The sequence below is a fragment of the Mercenaria mercenaria genome, chromosome 18 (genome assembly GCF_021730395.1).
Source record: "Mercenaria mercenaria strain notata chromosome 18, MADL_Memer_1, whole genome shotgun sequence".
Taxonomy (NCBI): Eukaryota; Metazoa; Mollusca; class Bivalvia; order Venerida; family Veneridae; genus Mercenaria; species Mercenaria mercenaria.
The window spans coordinates 57,460,046-57,483,354 of NC_069378.1; the positions used below are offsets into that span (position 1 = coordinate 57,460,046).

The 23,309-nt window shown below is 34.9% G+C and overlaps 1 protein-coding gene across 1 annotated transcript; it reads left to right on the forward strand.

Moving 5' to 3' along the window:
- The first annotated feature begins 6,284 nt into the window (after positions 1 to 6,284).
- LOC128550642 (uncharacterized) lies at positions 6,285 to 21,906 on the forward strand. The gene is made up of 4 exons (XM_053530011.1): positions 6,285 to 6,605; positions 17,685 to 18,534; positions 20,413 to 20,483; positions 20,868 to 21,906. Exons 2-4 carry the CDS (start codon positions 17,699 to 17,701, stop codon positions 20,933 to 20,935), a joined length of 975 nt encoding a protein of 324 aa, XP_053385986.1. The 5' UTR covers positions 6,285 to 6,605; positions 17,685 to 17,698; the 3' UTR covers positions 20,936 to 21,906.
- The last annotated feature ends 1,403 nt before the right edge of the window (positions 21,907 to 23,309 follow it).

A 23,309-nucleotide genomic window follows, 5' to 3' on the forward strand; every position in this document is an offset into this window, starting at 1 on the left:
TATATTTCAAATGAAAATCATGACCGCAATTATTCTCCTGATTTGGAAGTTTTTGTCTAGCTGTAAAAGTGCACATATTGCATGCTTATAACTGACAAACAGTTAAAAGCCAGGCGGCGCAAAGTAATCATGGCAAACTCAGTTCAAAGATGTCGACAGAAGCAATAAACCACTGACCAGGAGGAGTTGCGGCGTAAGGACAATGTCACCGACACAAGAGAATGCTGCTTTATACGGTATCCCGTCAGGGCCATGGCCGTATATGGTGAAGCAGCAAAAGTACGATACTACGATGTTGAAAAGTTTAAATAATGGAACTACAATGGTGAATTTTCGTAGTATTGTTCTTTCTCTGTTTCGTGCTCAAATATGCGGCGATGGCCCTAACGGGACACCGTAGATTTACAGAATTACACTTTTGTAACCATAGAATAAATGTACATTCTCGCTGTCGTTGTAACATAATGTGGCTTTAAACGACAATAAACGAAAAAAAAATCCAATATTCTTCAAAGGGCGCTATAATAAATCTGGTATAATATGAATATAAATAATAAAATGGAATCAAATTTCTTCATCCAAAATTTCGCCTCTCCATTCCTCCTCCGAGTTTCTTCAAAACTGATCACGATACACCCCCTGTCCTGTATGTCGGTCGTTGAAATGTCTTAAAGGAGCGTTCACTGCAAAGGATATTGGTACTGTTCAACACAGGTCAAAATGACAAATGATTTTAAGACATCACAGTATACGCAGAATTTTCGAACCTTGTTAAGGTAATGAACCCGTAATGATAATCGGCTATTTTCGTTACATTACGTATCCTCCGTAAGCGATTTCGACATCCTTCGGCCTTATCAGGAAATGATTTTTATAACCACCGGAGAATGCCGAAATCGTATACGGAGAATGACGTAAACGAACGGATATTTCCGATTGTCATGCGGGTCCATTACTTTAAGTTGTGCATAAAGCCCTTTTTTTTTTATTTTTTTTTTTTTTTGACGTTGTGTAAAAGTGTCAGCGTTTGCCTCAGGTCTCTGATATTTCTGTTTTTCAGAGCTGCTGGCACAGACACTTCACCTTTGCTCAGTAACGAGCCCATGTGAGCTTTTTTGTGTGTTTTTTTTTTTGCGTTTTGTGCAGACCAATATTTGTATGCATAGATTTAGACCAAATCAAAACAATATACTAAATGTATACACATGGAAAGTTAACTCCAAGTTAGAGCTAAAAGCTATGACAATAATATTATTCTTAAAAATTTGAACTTTCATACATCTCTTATATGTAATGTTCTTCCATCACATATCTGCATTTAAAAGTGATTCCGCCTTTGCGACCAGTGTATATCATGATCAGCCCTCACTTCAATGCAGTCTGATCAAGATCTGCACTGTTCGCTTTTCAGTCAGTAACCTTTTGGTAAGCACCCCTTTTAACAGTTAATGGCACTGTACAAATTGAAAGATGGACAAGTTCATGATAGAAATTTAGCAGGGGAAGGGTTAAGAAAAACAAATCATTGTTCTTGAAAATATTCAAAATGTTGAAAGAGCTTCATGAAAAAGTTCATTAAAATCAGCTAATTGAAACACCCATGAAATCATAGAAAGGAAGCCATATAGTATAAAATCACCGAAGTACCATGAAAGATTACAAACCTTGTTAACTTTGTACCTCAAAGATTGTTCATGAAATGTTACAAGCTATAATGTTGTATTACATTATTTACGCGGATAAAGTTACCCTTCATCCATGTCTTTTCCGCAGTATTATTGCTGTACATAAATCAAGAAAGCACAGGGCTTAATGTCAAAAGCTGACCGAATGACAATCTCCCATGCTGCAGTGTTAACAATGAGCCTCATTTCCACTTCAAAACAAAATGGCGACATGTCTCGTTTTGATACGATTTATGTGGTTTTACACCTATCGAGGGAATTCCAAATATTATGCCGCATTTGTGTGCAATTAATTGACTGGAGTTTGATTCAGTCGCAAGCATCTTTGAAAGCTTTTTCACATTTATTGGGTAAATACCGACATATCTACATAATTTTGAAGATCAACTTGGGAACGCTTATCAGCTGGATTTGTAATTTAATTGTCTGAATAATGTTGGAAGCCGAACAACAAGAATGGAAAGAAAATATCGCAGTTATTTCAATCAATTAATGCGAAATCGTTATCGTTTTGTATCTGTGAGGTTTTTTTTTCAAACAACATAAACCTTGTGTGATTTGAAGGTGTGCCACGTCTTGCATTATTTAGTTATTATCCATGTCAGGATTGTTATATAGTAATACTGACTACCGGGGTCAGGCTTATAATGGTCGTGCAGAATGAGCAGGGCAAAAGCAGTTTAACTAATTGCCAGGACAGAGATTATAATTGTTCATTTTGCTATATAAGTGGGAGTATTTGATATTTACGTGACATGCACCCTTCATGAACTCTCAGAATTAATCTGTCTGTAGACTTAAGTAACCAATATAGCTGAATAAAGCATTTTTTTTTCAATTTTGATTAGTCATCAATTTAGATTGTAACTTTGCAGATAGATATAACATAATGCTATTATTTAGTATCAACCAAAAAGCGCAAGCACGAGTGCAGGTTAGTAACCAAATATTTACCCGATTCAATCGGGTTAGTGTTTGAATACCGACCTGCGCTCGGGTACAGATCAATTATACATGTATAAATAGTCCCTGCAGACAGTGAATTACTTCGAAAAAATGGAAACATATTTAACACTTACCATGCTGGACACGACTGATTGATTTTCAGTTTTGTGACTTTTAAAAAAAAATAAGTAGCGGTATAAAATTAAATGAAATACAGCCAAACCTGTCTATAAAGACCACCCTTGGGAGAGCCAAAATGTGGTCTTTATTGGGAGGTGGTCTTTATTTACAGGTTAAAATACACCGTAAATGTTAAAATGGGGAACAAACATGTGGCCTTTAAAGCCAGATGGCCTCTGTTCAGAGGTGCCTTTAATACAGGTTTGACTGTACATCTAATGTCTTTGCACTATTCAATATTATTGAAATTTTAATATATTGTTAATAAATACTTGCCTAAATGTGCAAGTAATTTCATAAATTTACTGTCGGGAATTATCAAAGATATTGCCAAAAGACGTCGAGGGGGCGTTCGCAGTTTCAGATTAGCTTCTGAATTTATTAATAATTTAGAGGTAAGTGATTTAGTGAGCGGAGCTCTCCAGATTATGATGTTGTGGTAGTAATGCAGTATTAATGTGGCATAAAACAGAAAAAATGACTGCAATTTACCTCGAACTTGTAAAATGTCAATTTTAGACGAAATGACTTTGCGTATCTTACTATTATATAGACTTTGATATGGATGGTAAATAGTTTGAATATTGTAATATACGTCTTAACCCTTAGCCTGCTAAATTTCTAAAATGGACTGGTACATTATTCAATTTGGGCAATACCATTTATTATTTGAAGGGGTGTTCACTCAAAAATTTACTGACTGATAAGGTATTATAGCAAACAGTGCAGACCATGATCAGCCTGCACGGATGTGCAGGCTGATATGGGTCTGCACTAGTCGCAAAGGCAGAATCACTTGCCTCCAGCAGGTTAATGGATAAGGTAGTTGCATAGCTGACATGGAAAGTTATAAAAAATATATGCTCGAAAGATTTGATTTAATTGTATCGATTAGAAGAAAATGTTTTTTCTTCAAGGCAAAAGGTTACGCAGGCATATATAAATAAATTTCCTTGAACATTACAATGTTAGACCTATCTCGGATCTACTAATCGGAGTATATAAAAGACAATTGAAGAAAAGATCATTTGGAAAAGCTGAAGCTGCAATTTTTAGTGTAATTTACTACAATGGTAAACGCAGAAATTAAGACTTACGCGTTTCTATATAAGGCCCGCTTTATAAAATTGCCAAGCCGTCCATTCTTGTTCAGTGGTTCTATATTCCGCAAGAGTTCTGGCCGGTAACCTGGATAATTATATATATAAGACTCATGATGCCACTTACCAGGTGCATAAAAGGGTTTGAAAGCTTCCCAGTTATTTTCTGCATTTACTAACATTGTATAGTACTTTGTATGTTTTACTCGAGACTAAAGATGCCATTAATAGGGTACGGTAAAGGTATACACTTAGTGAATGTCTTGTCGGTCAATAGTTTTGACGATTGACTAGCGACCAAACAAATAAGTGTTTTACTAACGAAATTAGAATAAATTTCATTTAGTTACTTTTTATTTATAAGTTTTGACTTAAGTCCAGCAAAAAATTAGCTTTGAACTATAGACCGGTCAGTAGCACAAACTATTAACTGGCGATTTATACACGGAGTCATATAATAATTAAGAAATCGGAATAATCTGCGCAATATGACCCGTCATACACAAAAGCGTACACACATAGGGGTTTGTGGGGTCCGACTCCTAGGCATTGGCAGAGAATACCGGAAACCAAAATATAACTTATTCATCTCAGTTGATGTCCAGTAATGGTTATTGTTGTTGTTGTTGTTGTAGTTTTATTACGTAATTATACTGAAGCGTGTATTGGGGTGGGGGTGTTTTACGAAACAAACCTGGGTAAGACTGTCCAATTTCCGACCATCTCCATATTGAAAACTCTTCTTTACGGTGTGACGCAGCTTAAACAAAACTTTGAAACTTTTGACATGCAGAATAAAACCTTCAAAATCCAGATCTGGTACGTGAAATGCAGAGATAGAGATGGACCAGTACCTGATTTTCTACGTGACAAAATGGCTTTTAGACTTGTCCGGAGAAATACTACGCCTGCTTGGTATTATTCTGATATTCTAAGAACATAATATGACGATGTGAAGGAGATTATAAGGTATCTTATACTCCTTGTCTGTCAAAATGATCGACTAAAATCCTGGAATTACAAAACCCAAGACTTATCAATACATTCTCTGTCATTTGATGAGAAAATTCCCCGCACAACGTTCAATGTTTTTTTAAGCTTTACATTGGAATACTTGAGTTTTTACTGTTTTTAAAATCATGCTTCCTACAGGTATGAGAAAAAAATCAAAATGATTTGTAAGAAATGACATATATGAAAAAAAAATATCACGAAAGTATGTCTTTCGTTTACTGGATGCGTTGCCATTTATCCTCCATCTTGCTTGTCAATAATAGTTTTTGATGTAAAATAAATTGATTTAATGAAATCTCCCTTTTCTTACACAGCGATAAACACATGTATAAGCGAAAACCGGAATTAAATACTTAAACCACGTCGAAATTCTTATACTTTCCTTTTTTTAGTTTGTTCTCAATTTACTAAATTCTTTGCAAAATTTGGTATGTTAATACTTTTTTCCAACCGTTGGACAATCCAAAACGCCAGGTTCACTAAGCAGACTGGTGGTATTTAACTTTTACCCACCCCAACCATACCACTCTACACATCAACGTAACATCTTGTGAGCATATCACTTTCAAAATTTCCATTATCATTTTTTTTAAATAATTATGTCAAAGCGAACGCCGGGTTATGAAACAGTGAGTCTATAAACTTCTCCCTCTGATTGGTTGATTCTGGACTCAGGTTGGAAATTGGCCAATCACAATGCTGCTTTCTGAGACGGGTCTCCGTTATCAGTTTTATAACAAGAATAACAACAACCGTAGAAACTCAACAACAAGGATTCATTAGCCAATGTTAAAATGTGTTGTAGTTTGAAGAATAATTTTCAAGGATATTCCAAATAATACTTGGTTTCAGTATACTTGATGTTTGTAAATATGAAAGAAAATATTCTTAGAGGCAACGGTCTCAAATTGAAAATTTAATCCAAAACAAAAAACAGCGTATAATTCACAACTTAACCAGCTTTGTAATGAGAACAGCAAAAACTGGCTCAAGTTTTATATCGAGCATATTTCGACATGATCTATTTTTAGGGTTTAATATCTTAAAACGGAACTATCTGAAGTATTATTCGACGTGGTTTATGAAATTAAATTATGAGCGAAAAACAAGTAGCTTTTACTAAACTTTCTTTTTTATCGGGAGGGTGATACAATAACCATTCCAGGAGTTGGTTTGCGGCAAAAGTTTTAAAGGCTTTGGGCGCTGATCGCCGCCAACAAACATTTTCGTAATTACGGAATGTTATTATCGTAATGCCGTAACTCTATATTCAGTGAGAAAAAACCGATTTATATGTAACAGGAAAAACAAAGTACTATTTAAGATATAAACAGTCGCTGAGTGGTAACGGAAATAACCTATGAAGAGACATTAATTCTTCGATCGATTAAATGACAGCACACGATATCTCAATGCTTGTCATCTCGCGCACTTTGGTCAGTAATTTATACCGAACCTTTGATAATTTATTGACGACTCTCTCATTGGCCAACAGACGCACATCAGCCCGCGCAAAAAAGCTAAAATAGGAAATCAGCAGATTTCTTAAATGAATGGTAATTCTGTATAGGATGATAAGGAGTAGATCTATTTTCATCGGTAAAACAAAATATTAAAAAAAAACTACGTATTAGAGAACAAACATATTTATTTCCGGATTTGTAAATACATTCAGCAAAAGGTATGTAGATTTATGTTAAAAAAATTTGAAGTTATTTTAGGATTTTATTCTGTTCAAGGTAAGTTCCTCTTTTATAATTTGCTCCCTTTACGTTTTCCGTATAAAACATTTGAGGAAAACGTTATTGTGGGTAAGGTAAGACGAGAAACTACTAAATAACGTTTATTATGTTTTCATTTTATTGCTATCCAACCGAGTGAAAATAATGTTAAAAAATCTTATTATGGAAGAAATGAACTTTAATACATCGTTTTGACACATTAACAATCCCGTGATACAACGATAAGTAAAATTGCTAGATAAATGTCACTTTGCAACTTTGAACGAGTTAAATTAATTCTGACCGAATTTCGGACATCCGTCACTATTTTCCGACGTATTTTTCTATTCTTTTTAGAGAATTTTCCACGAATGTGAAACGATTTACGCGTGTTTTTAACGTGGCGTTCGATGTAATGAAGCTCCATTTTTTGAAAATACCAGGAACAACGCTCTTCTGTTTCCTTTTCCAGTTTTTCTTTTTTATTATTTAAAAAAAAAAGCTTTATTATAACTGCAGAAGGTGAAAAAAAACGGATTCTCTTGTGTAAATTATCTTTTAATTAAAGATGTCAAACCGCTCCCGCAAAAAGCCCTGTCGCCGGAATGAATCCTGTGGATATTTTATCATTATTAAGCCATCAAATTTATTTTTCAGCGTGCTGTTTTAATATGCTTTAAAGAAAAACATTGAAACAGAAATAAGGAGTCCATTAAACTGAAGCTTGCGGTGCTTGCGAGCTAGTTTGTATAATTCTAAAAAAGGTTCTTTACAGTTAGTTAATATTTTTAGTACTGTCTTCTTGTGCATACTTCATTAATTTATTTTCTAAAGTTTCGTTAGTTTTGGTCAAACATGGCTAATTCGGAGATACATAAATTTGTTGATTTCAAGTTTAAAGATAAATACTTGATATATTTTTATTTCTTGTTTTAATTTTTTAGAGTTGACCTCAAAATTTAATTGCCCATGAAAAGAACATATAGGAACTGTCATAAAATTGAAGCGGTTTTATATTATAGTAATTGAATCTTCTTTTTAACAGTCCTGGTCCTAAGAAAGACACCATTGATATTTGCGATTGTCAGTGGGAGATCCTAAAATATTTTTAGTAAAAAAAGGCCATGTCTAACTTACAAGCGATACAATCCGTATTCCTAAATTAAGCAAAAATTGTGGAAAATGTTATAATTGTACGGTGGCTAATTACGGCGTGGTGGCACGTTTGTATGACGTCAACACGTCAGAACGATAAACAAACGCGCCAATTCGACAAATTAGATATTTGCCGTTCTGGCGCGCGTGCTAAAAATTTGTCGTTCAAGCATGTTGACGCCTCGCCGGCATACCAAAACGGCAACACGCGTAGGGACAGGCATTGACTCAAACCAGTCAGCACTGCGGTTTGCATCTTGTCAGAAAACGTTTCACTTTCAGCAGCAGACTGTTCATTGGTCAAAGAACAATGTGGAGCAACATGCTTTAATGGTACATTATTAAACCATCGAAAACGAAGTTTAGCGGGTCTTTAGCAGACATCTTACGGTTTGATGGTTGGTTGGCCGGTCGTTTGTTCGGTCCCTGGCAAAACGTTGGTGGATCGAACCACTTCCATCTTTCTAAAAGGATTTCAAAGAAACTTTATACTCACGAGCGCCATGAAGCGGACAGAGGCGATGGTTAAGGAACCAACGTGACCTTCTTCCACTCCTCAAACAATTCTTCTTTCTCTGAATAGCTATGTACGTGTATATGATATTTTTTTTCTGATATGGGAACAGCAATACCCTTATCATCCCTCACGTTTGTTTGGTAAACATCTTGGACAGTTTTAGATGGATTCAAACGAAACCTCGTACATATGATCACCATAAAGTTTAGATTTGGATGACATTTTATTCTTGGGATGGCAGAAATGGAGGCACATATGTCTCCTTCCTCTCCCGCCTCTTCCAAGATATTTGAGCCGCGCCATGAGAAAACCAACATAGTGGCTTTGCGCATCTGCGCAGTCTGGTCAGGATCCATGCTGTTCGCTAACAGTTTCTCTAATTCCAATATGCTTGAAAGCGGACAGCATGGATCCTGACCAGAATGCGCGGATGCGCCTGCTGGTCTGGATCCATGCTGGTCGCAAACCCACTATGTTGGTTTTTCCATGGCACGGCTCATTTTTACTTTACAAACATAGATTCATAGATCCATCTGTTTATTTTATAAGGGACGGGGTCACTTGGTTTACCCCTACCAAAATCCCCGAATTATTAGTTTCCTCAGACAGCTTATTCAGTGGTATTAAAAGTGATAGCTCTAGTTTATCATGCAAATATAATTGCACTACTCTGCATTATTGTAAATATCACGCAAGCCTTGAAATTGTAGGACACCTGTATTCTTTTTAGTGATATTTCAGAATATCATCTCGTGCCTCTTAATTAGACTGCTTTTAAACTCTTTTTTTTCGTTTCGTTTTTTTTCTATTTTGTTTTACGAACGAAAACAAATGATTACGGCAAGTGTCACTTATTATCCATTTCATGTTTACAAGCTTTTTTCTCGTTTCTGTGTCTTCGAAAAATTGATATGTTATAATAATAATAATAATAATAATAATAATAATAATAATGATAAAGAACATTGCGCATTGTTACACCTCAAAATGGTAGCAACGCATTTTGGTAGTCACTACCAAAATTCGGCCGAGTTTTGGTAGCGACAAAATGTGTTGCAAGGGTACATATGATGCGTTAAGGATCATGGAATGGAACGTTCTTTGGTAGTTTTTTTTTCTTATCTACATCAGGGGCTGTGCCCATTTTTACATTACGCACAAAAGAGAGTTCCGCTCCCGAGATATGGTTTTCGTATAAAAACAACTAAAATTTATATTCCTGAGCGTGTGAAAGGGGCCTCAAACGACGCTTCATATGCAGTAACATTGTATTGTTTTGTTGTTTTAAATGTTGTGCTAGTGTTGTCGGAGGGATTGTCCACTGAGATATTTTAAATCACGAACATGATGAATTCTGTAAAACGAAATATAAATGTGAAGATGGCACGCGAGAAAAGTTTTTTCTCTTTAAAGGTGTGGGTTTCGGGAGTCCGCCGTAGATATCTTTGAAACACAACGTAAAAGAATGGTAAAATGTGGGCGTGGGCTTACTGGAATAATTTTCCAAAAGCTTGATTCTCCGTCATTAGATTTACAGATTCTATTTTTGGTGGATAAAGGTTGCATGTCTACCTTGTATATACTTTTAAAGGTATTTTACAACCTGTCTTATGTGACCTCTTCTCGTGAATCTCCTGAATTTTAATCTCAAACAGTCTGTACTTACTTACGGGCGTTTGTGAAACCTGTCACAGGGTCATGCGATCGACGCATCAAATAATTGTAGTGAACATTTGTGCCAAGTTCCGTCAATACCTCTCGATGTATGTCAAAGTTAAGAGTTGCATTGACCTCTCACGTGCGTTCCAATGGTCATGCTTGATTGAATCTAGAGCAGTTATATTTTCAAGGTCAAAAGGTCAAGGCCGAATGAGCGACTAAATTCCATTATGACTCTCTTTGAAATAATATTATCCATTCGTCACAAAATATTCTTTTTGTAAATCATGAGATTATTATTAATACCGTTTTGCGTTGGATGTTTACATATCAAACTCATTTTGGTTCTACATTTTTGTAAACTTCCAAATTGCGTTGAGTGTAACGCATTTTGGTAGTGATTAACAAAACTCGGCCGAATTTTGGTAGTGACTACCAAAATGCGTTGCTACCATTTTGAGGTGCAACAGCGCATATTTTTCAAAGAGCTGGTAATGACGAATTTATAGGCAATATTTAACAAGCGCTTTAATGTACTGTATTACCATTTATTTCCCAGATCCCATTTTCATAATTTTATTCAGGATTCCTTACACTTTCATATGTGACATATGCGTTTGTAAAAAAAATGGTTAAGGAGAAAATTACATTTCTCACAGATTTTTGCATGTCTTTTAGTGTTGCAACGTTTTCATGGCATCATCATCATCATCATCATCACGACCTTCATCATCATCATCATCATCATTTTCATCTTCATCATCATTTTGAGAGGCAGATATATAAACATCATTGTTTTGCTTAAGACGCCTGGAGCTGGATGTGAAAAGCTCGGCCATACCGCGTTGGGATGATGAAAAATTAATACATGTTCGAGTTTCATGAAAATTCTTTCAGAGGTTTGAACACGAGACATAAAAAAAATATTGTTTTTTCTTTTTTTCTTTTCTTTTGTTTTTGTTGTTTACATCAGTGTGTGACCTTGACATTATCCCGAGATGGCCAAAGCATGCGCATAGCACATCGATTTCGTATGTGGATATTTGGGGCAAGAAAAAAAACTCCTCTTTTCGCCATAAAGTTTCAGTTAAGATCCGAAATCATAGAACACGGACACGCATCATACCACAATTAACACCAGTTAAAGTTTATTTTCAAAATAGCTGGAATCGAACCCGCATCGCTATACGGCGGCAGCGCCTATCGGCAAGAAAGTCGGCGTTGCTACCAAGAACTTACAAAAAAGTTTCGGCAAGTTAACTTACGTAAACCCTTCCTGACGGATCATTTTTCTGCGGGAACGGATCTAATAGCATATGATTTCTGGTAAAAATATTTCAGAGTAACCCGGGAATGCAGTTCATTGTAAAATGCTTTAAAAAAAATATAATAAAAAAAACTTGCGCATTCATATCAAAATTGATTGAAAGAATGCGATTTTAAGAAGAATCAAAAGCTGCACCAGTCACTGCGTTGTTTGCAAAACTAAGATCGCAGTTTTCTCATACGTAATGAATAGGATCTTATTCTTCACACGTGTGAAAAAATATGATCTTTCTTATAATATTTCCATACATGCATGCCATGAGGTCTAACTGCAAGTTTACAAACTGTGCATGCAAACATGCTAAATTGACCGAAGTTAATTGTTATATAGTACCAAGTAAAGATCGAGTTCTTTCATATTTATAATAGTAACGTGTCTATCCGTACTTTTTTGTGAACAAAATACGATAAATCATGTTCCGGGCCATACACAACGGATAATGGCGTTAAATATGGATCCGATGACGTCACAGAACGAGAGAATTACGAGACAATGCCGAGATTCGGGTGCAGTCATCTGTCACTTATTACTGAACACTTTGGTCAATATGAAATAGTTCATGGCTATGAGTTGGACACTACTAAATCAGACTATTTCTTTAATTCATATTCAATAGACTTATTTATAACGTTAATTCTGCATTTTCTACAATATTAGATTTGCCCTCATGTGATATATGTCTACTATAGGAGAAGGAAAAAGAACAGCGGTCAGGGCCTTTACGTGAGCCAGTTATATTTCATTAATTACACTTTTCGACCCCTTGTGACTAAAATTTCATATAGGCCCAGATACAAATATCTCCAACCCACTCCGCAGGAGTATGGAGAAAGGTGTAAAAATGGTTCTTCATCTATCGACTATTTTCGTTCGATGTGCGATTTCGGCCATAACAGCCATACTTTTCATAATAACCGGAAAATGCCGAAATCGCGTACGAGGATTACGTAAATGGACGGAAATTGCCGATTGTAATTACGGGTCCATCGCATGGAATAATTTATCCTAGTAGATACAGATATCCTGTATAGCGCATAGTTGAATATTTTCTCATATTTCAAGAAGTGTATATAATTAGAAATTAGCTCTTGGTATATAGTTGTTTCAATGTGGATTACTGTAACTTCACGTAGAAATATCGCTAATTGTCTGTACCTAATCGGTGCGTATCATGTAAGCAAATGATTTGGTTTTTCATTCAAAAAGATACATATTTGTGGTCACCTGTATCGAGCAGATATCTGTCTCTTGTAGAATTAACTAAATATGCAAGTAATTAAACCACGCACGCACGCACGCACGCACGTAAAAAGCACACTTATAAAATGAAGAAAAGTCGTTCAAACTTATCATTGACAATTGTTTAATAAAACACTGTTAACTTTTTATTTTCATTAGATATTAAAGTACAAAATAATTAATACTTTACGGCTAAAACGAGAATGTAAACTTCGATTTTCCCGCTCGTTAATCTTTATGAAATATTGTTTTCATAACAAACAGGACATAATTACTCATTAGAATAAATTAATTACACAATATTTGCAAAAAAAAAAAAAAAAAAACAAAAAAAAAAAACAAAAAAAAAAAAAAAACATGCGGAAGTTATACAAGGATAAAGTCGATACAAAGAGCGTTGTCAAGAAGTTTCAGGTACATTTCATTAAAATCTTCTCCTATTGATGCTACAGATTGGAACTGAAGACAAGCTATTGGGACTCGCGTCCACCAATCATAGCCTTACTTTCAACATTTTGAAAGCGAACGTAGTATATTTAACCTGGGATTCCAGTTTTCGATATGTGATTATTGTACGGGTTTATAATTCTAACAAGTTAAAGCATAACAAAAGTTCCTTCTGGGGCACATCTATATAAATATATAATGATCATCTTGTAAAATTTTGGTTGCAATGTCTGTTTTAAATATTGGTCATCAGTGTGTGAAACCCCATGATTGAACACAAGGACAAGACCATTCTACCTTATTGACATTCCGTATCCCCCGTTTAATCGAGGAGTCAGTTGCGCAGTGGTTAGCAGGTTGGACTACAACGTCAGCGATCCGGGTTCGATTCCCGGACCCGGATCGATTTCCGGTTGCGGCTGATATCCCGACTAGTGTTCAGTGCTGTGTGATTTACTTTAATTGGTACTATTTCCAACAGTATCGGTCTAGAGGTAGGTAAATATGACGCCTGCCGTGGGCTCGGCTGGAAATAAGTTGTTCCATCTATAATATCCATTACAGGTGGGGACTTTCGTCGACTACCCACGTTAAAAAGAAACTTTACTTATTTTTAAGCGCCCCTGGGGGTGTTACATTTTGCACAAAAGTTGCGTTAATTTCTGTACCAATATTAAAAAACCCCTAAAATTTCAGAAATGTTGTTTTATATTCCCTAAAAATGTCAAGTAAGCATTTACGCTAACATAAATTGTTAAATCCAACAACAAAGTAAATCCGTTACCACTTTTAGTTGAATGAACACGGCAATAAGAATACACCGGCTATACACGTTGACCCGGTCAGAAGTGTACCATTCGATGCGTGAATTTGTTGCGCATAATAAGAGGGTCGTAATGGGGTTTGTTTTCACATATTGATCATGCATTCGAAGGTAACGATAATATTTAGTTATTTACATATAAATTTGCTGATAATTGTCTGCCTGTTTGTACATGTGTTATGCTCTGCAAGAATGGAAAAAATAAAAGAATCAATCAATCATCCTCGGGTTTAGTAGAGCGATTTCAGTCAGAGAGTCGCCTCAATTAGGAAAGAATAATTTTAACGTCAGAGGTTATTTCTAAGGTCATGGAGTTTGATTGGCCAGCTTGTAACGACAACAGCTTTCGAGGTCAGTTGCTCAGTCATGTGTGACTTACCAGCGCTAAGGGGTACCGGAGGTAAACTATCTTAATTATAAAGCTTTATATTTAACCATCGATAAGTGGTGTACTGGTCAAGAACGCTGGAAAATATTTACTGACGCGGCGGCCCGGGGTTTTATTCCCGACTCGGGTGTGTTTTTTTCTTGATTTCATATTTTTTAAGATAGCTTAGAAACAAAATATCATGTTCTTATGTCTATAATGTGACGAAAAATTAATTCTAAAGAAAAACTATTTTAGCAGACTCCAGTCCCTTTTAGCAAAACGCTTGTTGAATAGTCTGATTGGTTCAAATAAAAACAGATTGGTAGAAATAAAAATAGTAATATTGGTAATCCGATTGAATTTGAATGGGCTGTCATCAGACCTAACATTTAGGACATTTTGGGTTACATTCAACTGATATCCCGTTTGTTTGTTCAGTTTTTTGTTTGTTTATATGTTGAACGTTGTCAGACAGTTTCAAGTAAGTAAGTATTGACCTGGCACTCATGAATATTCCGTATGTTTTCGTAAATCAATTTTCGAAGCTAAATAACAGATATCAATAATACACATTTCATAATTTTAAAACACCGTCATTTCTCATGTGCAGATATAGCTGTGCGAAAAAGAGCGTTTAACTACTAATCTCGGGGTTGTGGGTTCGGGCCCTATGTCTTACCATATCATTTTTTATCCGTGAATTTAACAGAAGGAAAAGTGGTCACACTTACCGCGAATTATCGTTCATTTATTGAACGGAATACTTTATTATTAAACAAAAAAAGCATACCTGATGATACTAAAATCTCAATTTTGTCAAAAATGGACATACGTCATACTCGAATTTAGGCAACGAAGTGTTCTTTTATTCCACAGACAATTGAAGAAACTGTTTTCAGTACACGAGAAAAATGAAATGTTTCATAGAATAATGAAAGTTTAAAAGTAATATCGATAAAATCACAACACACTGAATTTCAAAACAAAATGGTCTGAACTGAATTCGAACCCATGGTAACGTGCGCTTACCACTACTCCACTGTACCTCTACGTCTGCTATTTTAATTAATGTAGATATTTACAGAATACAAATATCGCGTAAAATAACGAAAACGCCCAAAAATACAGGCGAAGATTAATGAGTGCCAGGGCCAATACTTACGAACAATACCGTAAATTGATATCCTGTTTGTTTTGCTTTTCTTTGTTAATACATTGAACGTTGTCAGACAGTAAAGTTTCAGGTTACCGTAAATTGATACCCCGTTTGTTTATTTTGTCTTTCCTCATTTAAATATAGAATGTTATAAGGCAGTTTCAGATATGGTAAATTTATATTCCTCTTCCTGTTTTATTTATATAGAACCTTGCCAGGCAGTTTCTGATTACAGAATACTAATATCCTGCTTTTTTATTGTTTACATGTATTTTTTTTAAATATTATTTCAATTTGATCACACCTGGATAGTTGAAAATGGTAGGCTCTATGGAACTTTTTTCTTGATACATGGCTAATTACAAATCGTTGCGTGAATATAGAGTGGGAGAGGGGGATGGGGGTTGCTATATCGCAAAAGAGATATGTCATAAGTTATAAATATTGTTAAAAACAGTTAACTAAAGCTAAACGAAATTGAACCACTCTGTGATTTCAGATTCTGAATGGGTTCATTCATTATTTCAAGTTCTATTGTGAAACCTGCATATTCTGCTTATTGTTTATTTACGTTTTGCCTACATGATTGTGCACACAACAGTGTCATCTTGATAATCAATTGATACTAAAAACCGTTTATAAATATTTAAAAAATGTAAAACATTGTTCTAATACCTCTAGCGCAATAAATATATGTTATAAATGGTTAACAGATCTGTGTCTTCATCTTCGTGTTTGAATATTTTTTATCTCAGTTTTTAATTGTTCATATTTGAAAATTAAAGCGGTCCGCTGTTAGGCTTAAAAAAATATTCGTTTCCTCTATCCCGACCTACCCTAAATTTTTGGCCCGACCCTTAATGTTTTTACGGCCTTGGAGAATTTTTTTTTCAAAACTTTTTAACAAAAAATTGCAAAACTGCACATTTTATGCTTTAAACATGGTCAGTGATGTTAGAAATCAACTTAGTGATGCTTTAAAGGCATAATCCCCTGATTTGTATTCATTTTTTGACACAAAAATAATTTCCGAAAAGTCTCCCTTAATAAAAAAAAGAAAAAAAAAAAACAATTCCGACCTACCTACCCTAATTTTTTTAGCATGTTACCAGAAACAAAGAATTTTTTTAGGCCTTATAAGTCCACAAAGGTTATGAATCAAAAACGAGTTTGAAACAGCATCACTAATGTTATATTGTTTTTACTGAATAGTTTGCGATTCATTTCTCTGAAATTAGGTAATTACTCAAGAAAGTTTGCTATCGACGTTGTTTCTTTTCAAGAACTTTCTAAGGCAATGCTTATATTGATTTAAGGACATGCAAACGATGTTTCTAAGGCCATACTAACTTTGATTCAAGGATATGCAAACGATGTTTCTAAGGCCATACTTACGTTGATTCAAGGAGATGCAAACGATGTTTCTAAGGCCATTTTACGTTGATTCAATGATTTGCAAACGATGTTCCTAAGGCCATACTTATGTTGATTCAAGGACATGCAAACGATGTTTCTAAGGCTGTACTTAATATGTTGATTTAAGGACTTGCAAACGATGTTTCTAAGGCCGTACTTACGTTGATTCAAGGAGATGCAAACGATGTTTCTAAGGCCATTTTACGTTGATTCAGTGATTTGCAAACGATGTTCCTAAGGCCATACTTATGTTGATTCAAGGACATGCAAACGATGTTTCTAAGGCCATACTTATGTTGATTCAATGACATGCAAACGATGTTTCTAAGGCTGTACTTAATATGTTGATTTAAGGACTTGCAAACGATGTTTCTAAGGCCAAACTTACGTTGATTCAAGGACTTGCAAACGATGTTTCGAAAGCCATGCTTGAGTTGATTTAAGCACTTACCAACGATGTTTCTATATGATTATGTTTGTTCAAAGACTTGCTATCGACGTTTCTAGACTATCAATTCAGTGTCTTGCACATAACTGATGTCCCCTTGTGATATATAAACAACACATTTAAAAAGCATAAAGAATCTGCGTTAAAATGAAACCAAATCTTTATACAAAAATAATGTTAATTTTCTGTGATTCCTATCGACACAATTATAGGTAATTTTTCATGGTGCGGGCAAAATATTAGGCACCTTGGAAAACCAACAACCCTCCATACGTAAGCTGGATTCCGCTTCTTCACAAAAGCGGAGAATTTAATCACCACCTTGAAAGGTCTTGGCTTTTTTTTGTACTAAAGTCATTACTGACGTAAAACGTTGTTAAGGAATATGGAGCCCGCACAGGTTTAAAATATGAGTTCTTAATCATATTTGAAGCAAATTGAAACTCCATACTGATTTGATCTTTGATATTTTTTTCTTTCAGATCGACATTACAAGATGAAAGTGTGGAATTCTATGAAATTGACACTTTATTACGGAATCTGCTTGACATTCGTAAATGGAAAAATATTCTCCCACAAACAAAGGTCACTTCCATTAAGTCGTGTATCCGTCGGTGTACCATCCGAAAGTTATGATACTTTAATTACTAATCCGAGGCAATCCGATTTTGTCAGTCATTCGGATTTATCAGATAAAACGGTTCTGTCCGATGTTGTAACTACAAATATTGGAAACAAATTACTCGTCCGCAGAAATGTTTTGAACACTAATGCAAATCAACGGAACGCCAACAATAAAAAGGATGAAAATTGGCTTAATGGCCTGCGTGATAATACAATTATAAAAAATGGAAAACAAATTGAATTAAAAGGTGAAACATCACTCATTTCGGATCAAGACAGTTCACCGGTGAATCGCTTACGACGAAGTGATAATTCTAGATTTTCTGTTGAAAACCTGTCATCAGATGATATTTTCGGGTTGTTGACCGCAGCAGTGCATATAAATGACGAACTGTCAGAAAGGGTGCCATATAAGGTTGATAAAATTCATCCCGGATCTCTACATAGCGCCTCATCAAATGATGCCTCTTTTCGTCGGAACAGAAGGGGTTTTCGCTCGGCAGTTGCCGACAGGATCGCCCACGGTTTCGGAAAGCGAACGTCAGCGTATGGCTCGGACCACGACCGACTTCAAGAGTTACTTCGTCAGTCGCAGCTTGATCAGGCTGGAGAAATATTAACGATTCAGCCAGACGATTTTGATGAACTAGAGTCTTTACTAGAATTGTATGATAATCTGCAAGACAAACTCCAGACTTCAAATAACAGGTATAAACAGGTCATTCCAACTTAATGCTCTAATATATTAAAGCTAATTTGCGAAGCAGCGCATGGTTTTTCATATATGTTAAAGACATTACTACATTCTCACCGTATTGTGAAAGACATTTACTTGTAGAAGTAGTTCGTCTCTTAAGTTTTAAGATACAGAGAATAATAGTATAAGGAAGAAGAAATGTGTTTTAGGCTATATGAGGCTCAACTTTATCGTTTCCTAGGCAACGCGCTAACCCCGTAAATCTATTAATATTTTGGACTACTCCCTTTGTACATTATCCATGAAGCGTTTTTTTTTTTCAACCTGATAAATGATGTAAGATTTTCTCATTTTTTTTTTTTTTAGTATCATGCTGAAATCTAAAATAGTTGCTTTCTAAAACAATTAAGAAAATTACTGGAAACATTTGTCCACGTGCAGTAAACAATGTGGGAATATTTACAACCTGCTTTTTTACATTTTTTTTTGTATAACACACCAGTTCTTAATAAGTAAAAGTCTTAGAGCGAGGGTAAGATAAATACAAAGCAGGTATTAATTCATTAATGTCATTAAATTGTCTGATAAACACGATAGGAAGGAAACAATTAATCAAAATGCGCCGCAGTAGATGACAAACTTTTCCCAAGATGTGAGATACCGTGTGCAACACCTCGAGGGCTTAATCAGAAATATGACTTGGCTCCAGTGAAGTCTGCAATAGGTCTTGAGGGACTTGTATATGCTTTAAAAGTCCTCTAAGTTTTTTTTATAAATTTTAATCGCGTAAATACTCTGTGAACGCCCATGTGGTTTGGTGAAGGTCTGAAGGATGTAATTATAATTTTTTTGTTGCGTTTGAAAGTTCAAATCGTTTGTGATAAGCTTTTATGAGATTTGACGTAGCCTCGTGGGATGTTTTCGCAATCATGTTTTAGTGTTTACAAAATGTTTTTTTTATTATTTATTTAAAGGGAATGCCCATTAAGGGGTTGTCTCGGTCCTCAATACACGACTCAACTTGTTATAAATTTAAGCATAATTTTAATCATAATATTTAAATGAACGTACTAGAATGAATAGATATATACAAGGCCAGCTTGTGGTTCGTAGGTTGATTTCTAGAATTTTTATTTATAGTCGGTTCAAACGAAATTCTGTGCAGCCATTGAACATTTCAACGTCGATTTAAAGTACTCATTCGGAACAATTTAACAAATAATTCATTGACTTTTGAACGAAATGAAGTAACATATATGCTGGAATGAAGGATATATCAGTATCTCCCAGATTTGATATCAAACATCCTAAATAATATTTTATATGAATAAAGACAATTCCGAAAAAAAAAACACCCTCTTTTTTCCTGTTTAAACCGCACGAGAAATAACTAAAAAACTGGAGATTATTCCTGTTCGGAATTAGGAAGTAAAAACGTTTATAAAGCCAAATGTGTGTTCAATACCACCTGTAAACAGAGATCTATTGGCTGTAACGACTACCATTTTCAACTTCATTTTTAATATTTTCAGTGTATTTTACTTGTACAAAAAACAACAAATAACTATCATTTAGAAAAAATTTCTTTAGGTTTATATATTGTAATGCCTGGTTCTGAGCTTTCAAATGAATTGCAAATAGCTCAAACAAAAAGCCAGATAAAAAATCTCCATGTTGTTCGTCAGCTTTGGACTTTTCCGTTGTTTTTAAACAAATATCCTTGCGTAATACAGGACCGTCTATAGACGGACCGGAAATAAAACCTTCTGCATATAAAAACACTTCGGACTTTCCCAAACGTGGGCTGTGAATACAGGTATGACTGTAGTTTTGATGAAAGGTCTTTACGTGGTCCTTTAATAAAAGCTTTATTTTAATTGCTGATTTAGGTATGACGTAGTGTCTGAAGACAAAGAGTCCATGGGTGACATCTACCGGAAAGTGTTAAAAGAACTACAAGGTTAGATAATCGTCATATTTGATAATTAGAGAACGTTTGAATTTTTGCTCTCTGAGTGAAATGGTAATTTTGTAGCATCGCTTACTTAATGGTTGAATGCTACGAGTGCGTTTCTTGGAAGGTTTTTCTGAAATTGCAATGTATAGGTTATACCTGTCTAAAACATAAAAAAATATTCAACACTTATACATGTTATATTTACATTTACAGTAGCTTGATACAAAATATAATGAGCTTTAAACAGGAAATCTTTAGTAATGTTGGAAACATTTAGACTAAACAACCAAAACTGCCTAACTTAAGTTAAAGAAAAGCTTAAAACCTTTTTTTTCAGCGATATCTATTTATAGTACATGTTCACCCATTTTTTATTTTATATTGCAGGTTTCAATGACGATGGCGCGAGACCGTTCCGAGATGATTCTTACGACAGTAGGAAATATCGACGATAACAATTCTTATCGATATATATCGATGATAACAATTCATATCGATATATATTGATGATAACAATTCATATCGATTATGATGACATTAATTGGTTTAGAGTGCTTTTTCTTCTAAAAATGTGTATATTTATCATATTTATTCAAACACTTGTAAAAAAATCTGCAATAAACTTGTCTAGAAAATAAAAATCGGTTTAGTAAATTTTAAGTGTACTGAAATAATGTCGTTGATGACTTCAATAAAGGATTTATTTGGAGTTCAACAGCGCTTAATTTCAGCTGAGAAGCTCGTATGTGACCTAAACAACTTCAACAGTGTTAGGATCCGGCTCTACCGTGGGGAAAATGACATCAGTATCAAGTGATGTGTTCACAGAAATAGCATAAATATGTTGTTTTAACCAATTTTACGACATAATGCATTACCGAAAAATGACATCAATAACAACTGTTTTGCCTCATGTACCCGCACAGTAGATTAATCCGTTTTTATAATATGATACTAGCAAAGGAGAGTGACGTCAGTACGAAATGTTTTGTCCTTACAAATATAATACTTTATAAGAAGGTCTTAAGTAGAGCTCATATATCTAAAATACCTCTCATTTAGTAGCCTAAAGCCGATCCGTGTCTTGCAGAAATTCTCCAGCGCTTAGTAGTGATAACTTAAAGCGATTTTTCTATGGGAGAATTGCGTCAATAATATTTCATACCTAGTTTAATGTCTTAAAAACGATAGTTCATTTGCAGTAAATCTCTTGATTAAACATTAAATGCCCATCGTTTAGTGGCTTAATGGAAACCTACCCAAGAGGAGGATGTCAACTATATTTAATAAACTATCGTTTAGTAGGTTTACTGATTTTTCTCTTGGACAAAGGCTTCAGTAGAATTTAACACCTATCGTTTAGTAGCTTAACGATTCCTGGGTAAGGTTTCAATAATATTTAATCATTTAGTAGCTTAAACAATATTTTTCCCTTAGGAAAGAGCTTCAATAATATTCAATACCTGTCGTTTACTAGCTTTACCAATAATTTCCTGGGAAAAGGGCTTCAGTTAAGAAATGAAATGATTTTTTTCGGTCTTCAGGCAAAATGAACGATAGAATAGGATCGGCAAATCCATGAATTGCGCTAGAGATTCTTGTTTAATTTGCCGATCCTATTCTGTCGTTCATTTCGCATGAACACCGAAAAATATAGTTTCATTTCTTTTATTTACATTACATTTCCTTTCCATTTGTAAACAAGATAATATTATAAATTGCACATACTTTGTGGCTTTTAACATTAAAATCAGCTTCCCGACCATTCCGTTCACCAGAGGGAACAACTGCGACGTCATCTAAGGAACGTTCTCCCTGACTATACGCGGATGTCGTCAAAACTGCGGTCGGTAATCACTAAGCAGCGATGACGTAACTTTCGCGCCTTTCCTTTTGCTGTTCATACGAAATGAACGCCATAGTTTTCAATGGAAAAGAATAGGGTGAATGTAAATACTAATATTTAATACCCGTCGTTTAGTATTTTAACCAATAATTCCCTGGGAGAAGGGCTTCAATAATATTTAATACCTTCAGTTTAGTATCTTTACCAATAATTCCCTGGGAGAAGAACTTCAATAATATGAAACACTTGTCGTTTAGAAGCTTGACCAATAACCCCTTGGGAGAAAGGCTTCAATAATATTTAATACTTGCCATTTACTAGCTTAACCAATACTTCCCTGGGAGAAGGGCTTCAATAATACTTAATACCTGCCGTTTAGAATCTTAACCAATAATTCTCCGGGAGAAGAACTTCAATAATATTTAACACTTGTCGTTTAGAAGCGTGGAGAGAAGGCCTTACCTGCCGTCAACTAGCTTAACCAATAATTTCCTAGGAAAAAGGCTTCAATAATTAACAAATATTGTCGTTATAAACCATACTGAAGCCATAAGAAGTTGTTTGGCTCGGACACTGAAAACAGTATGGGCACTTACTCAAGCATACCATGAGCAGTTTGTCTTTATCCCAAACGTCATAAATTGATGTAAACGTCAAAGCAAGGATTTTGTTTTCCTTTCTCCTCTTTTGGCGATTCTAGGCCATTTTCGAATTGTTTCAATAATATTCAATACATTCCTTTTAGTAGCTTAACCAATGATTGTCTGGGAGAAGGATGGCAAGAACAACAAATATACTGTCCGTATTTTAGCTTAATCGATATTTTCTAGGAGAAGAGTTTGAAAAACTTAACCGATTTTACCATGAGAAAAGGGCGTCCAAAACAGTAAAAAAAAAGCTTGGAATTTACTTTTTAATTGTTTGATTTTTGTTGCATGTCGTATTTTATCAATATTCTAGTTTTCGAAACGGCACCCAGGAAT

What these genes read in the sequence shown, in the direction of transcription:
- LOC128550642 (XM_053530011.1), top strand. Translation starts at nt 17,699, where the DNA reads ATGAAAGTGTGGAATTCTATGAAATTGACACTTTATTACGGAATCTGC. An exon ending in CTCCAGACTTCAAATAACAG is followed by an intron (nt 18,535 to 20,412) that starts GTATAAACAGGT and finishes TTGCTGATTTAG; the next exon opens with GTATGACGTAGTGTCTGAAG. An exon ending in AGTGTTAAAAGAACTACAAG is followed by an intron (nt 20,484 to 20,867) that starts GTTAGATAATCG and finishes TTTATATTGCAG; the next exon opens with GTTTCAATGACGATGGCGCG.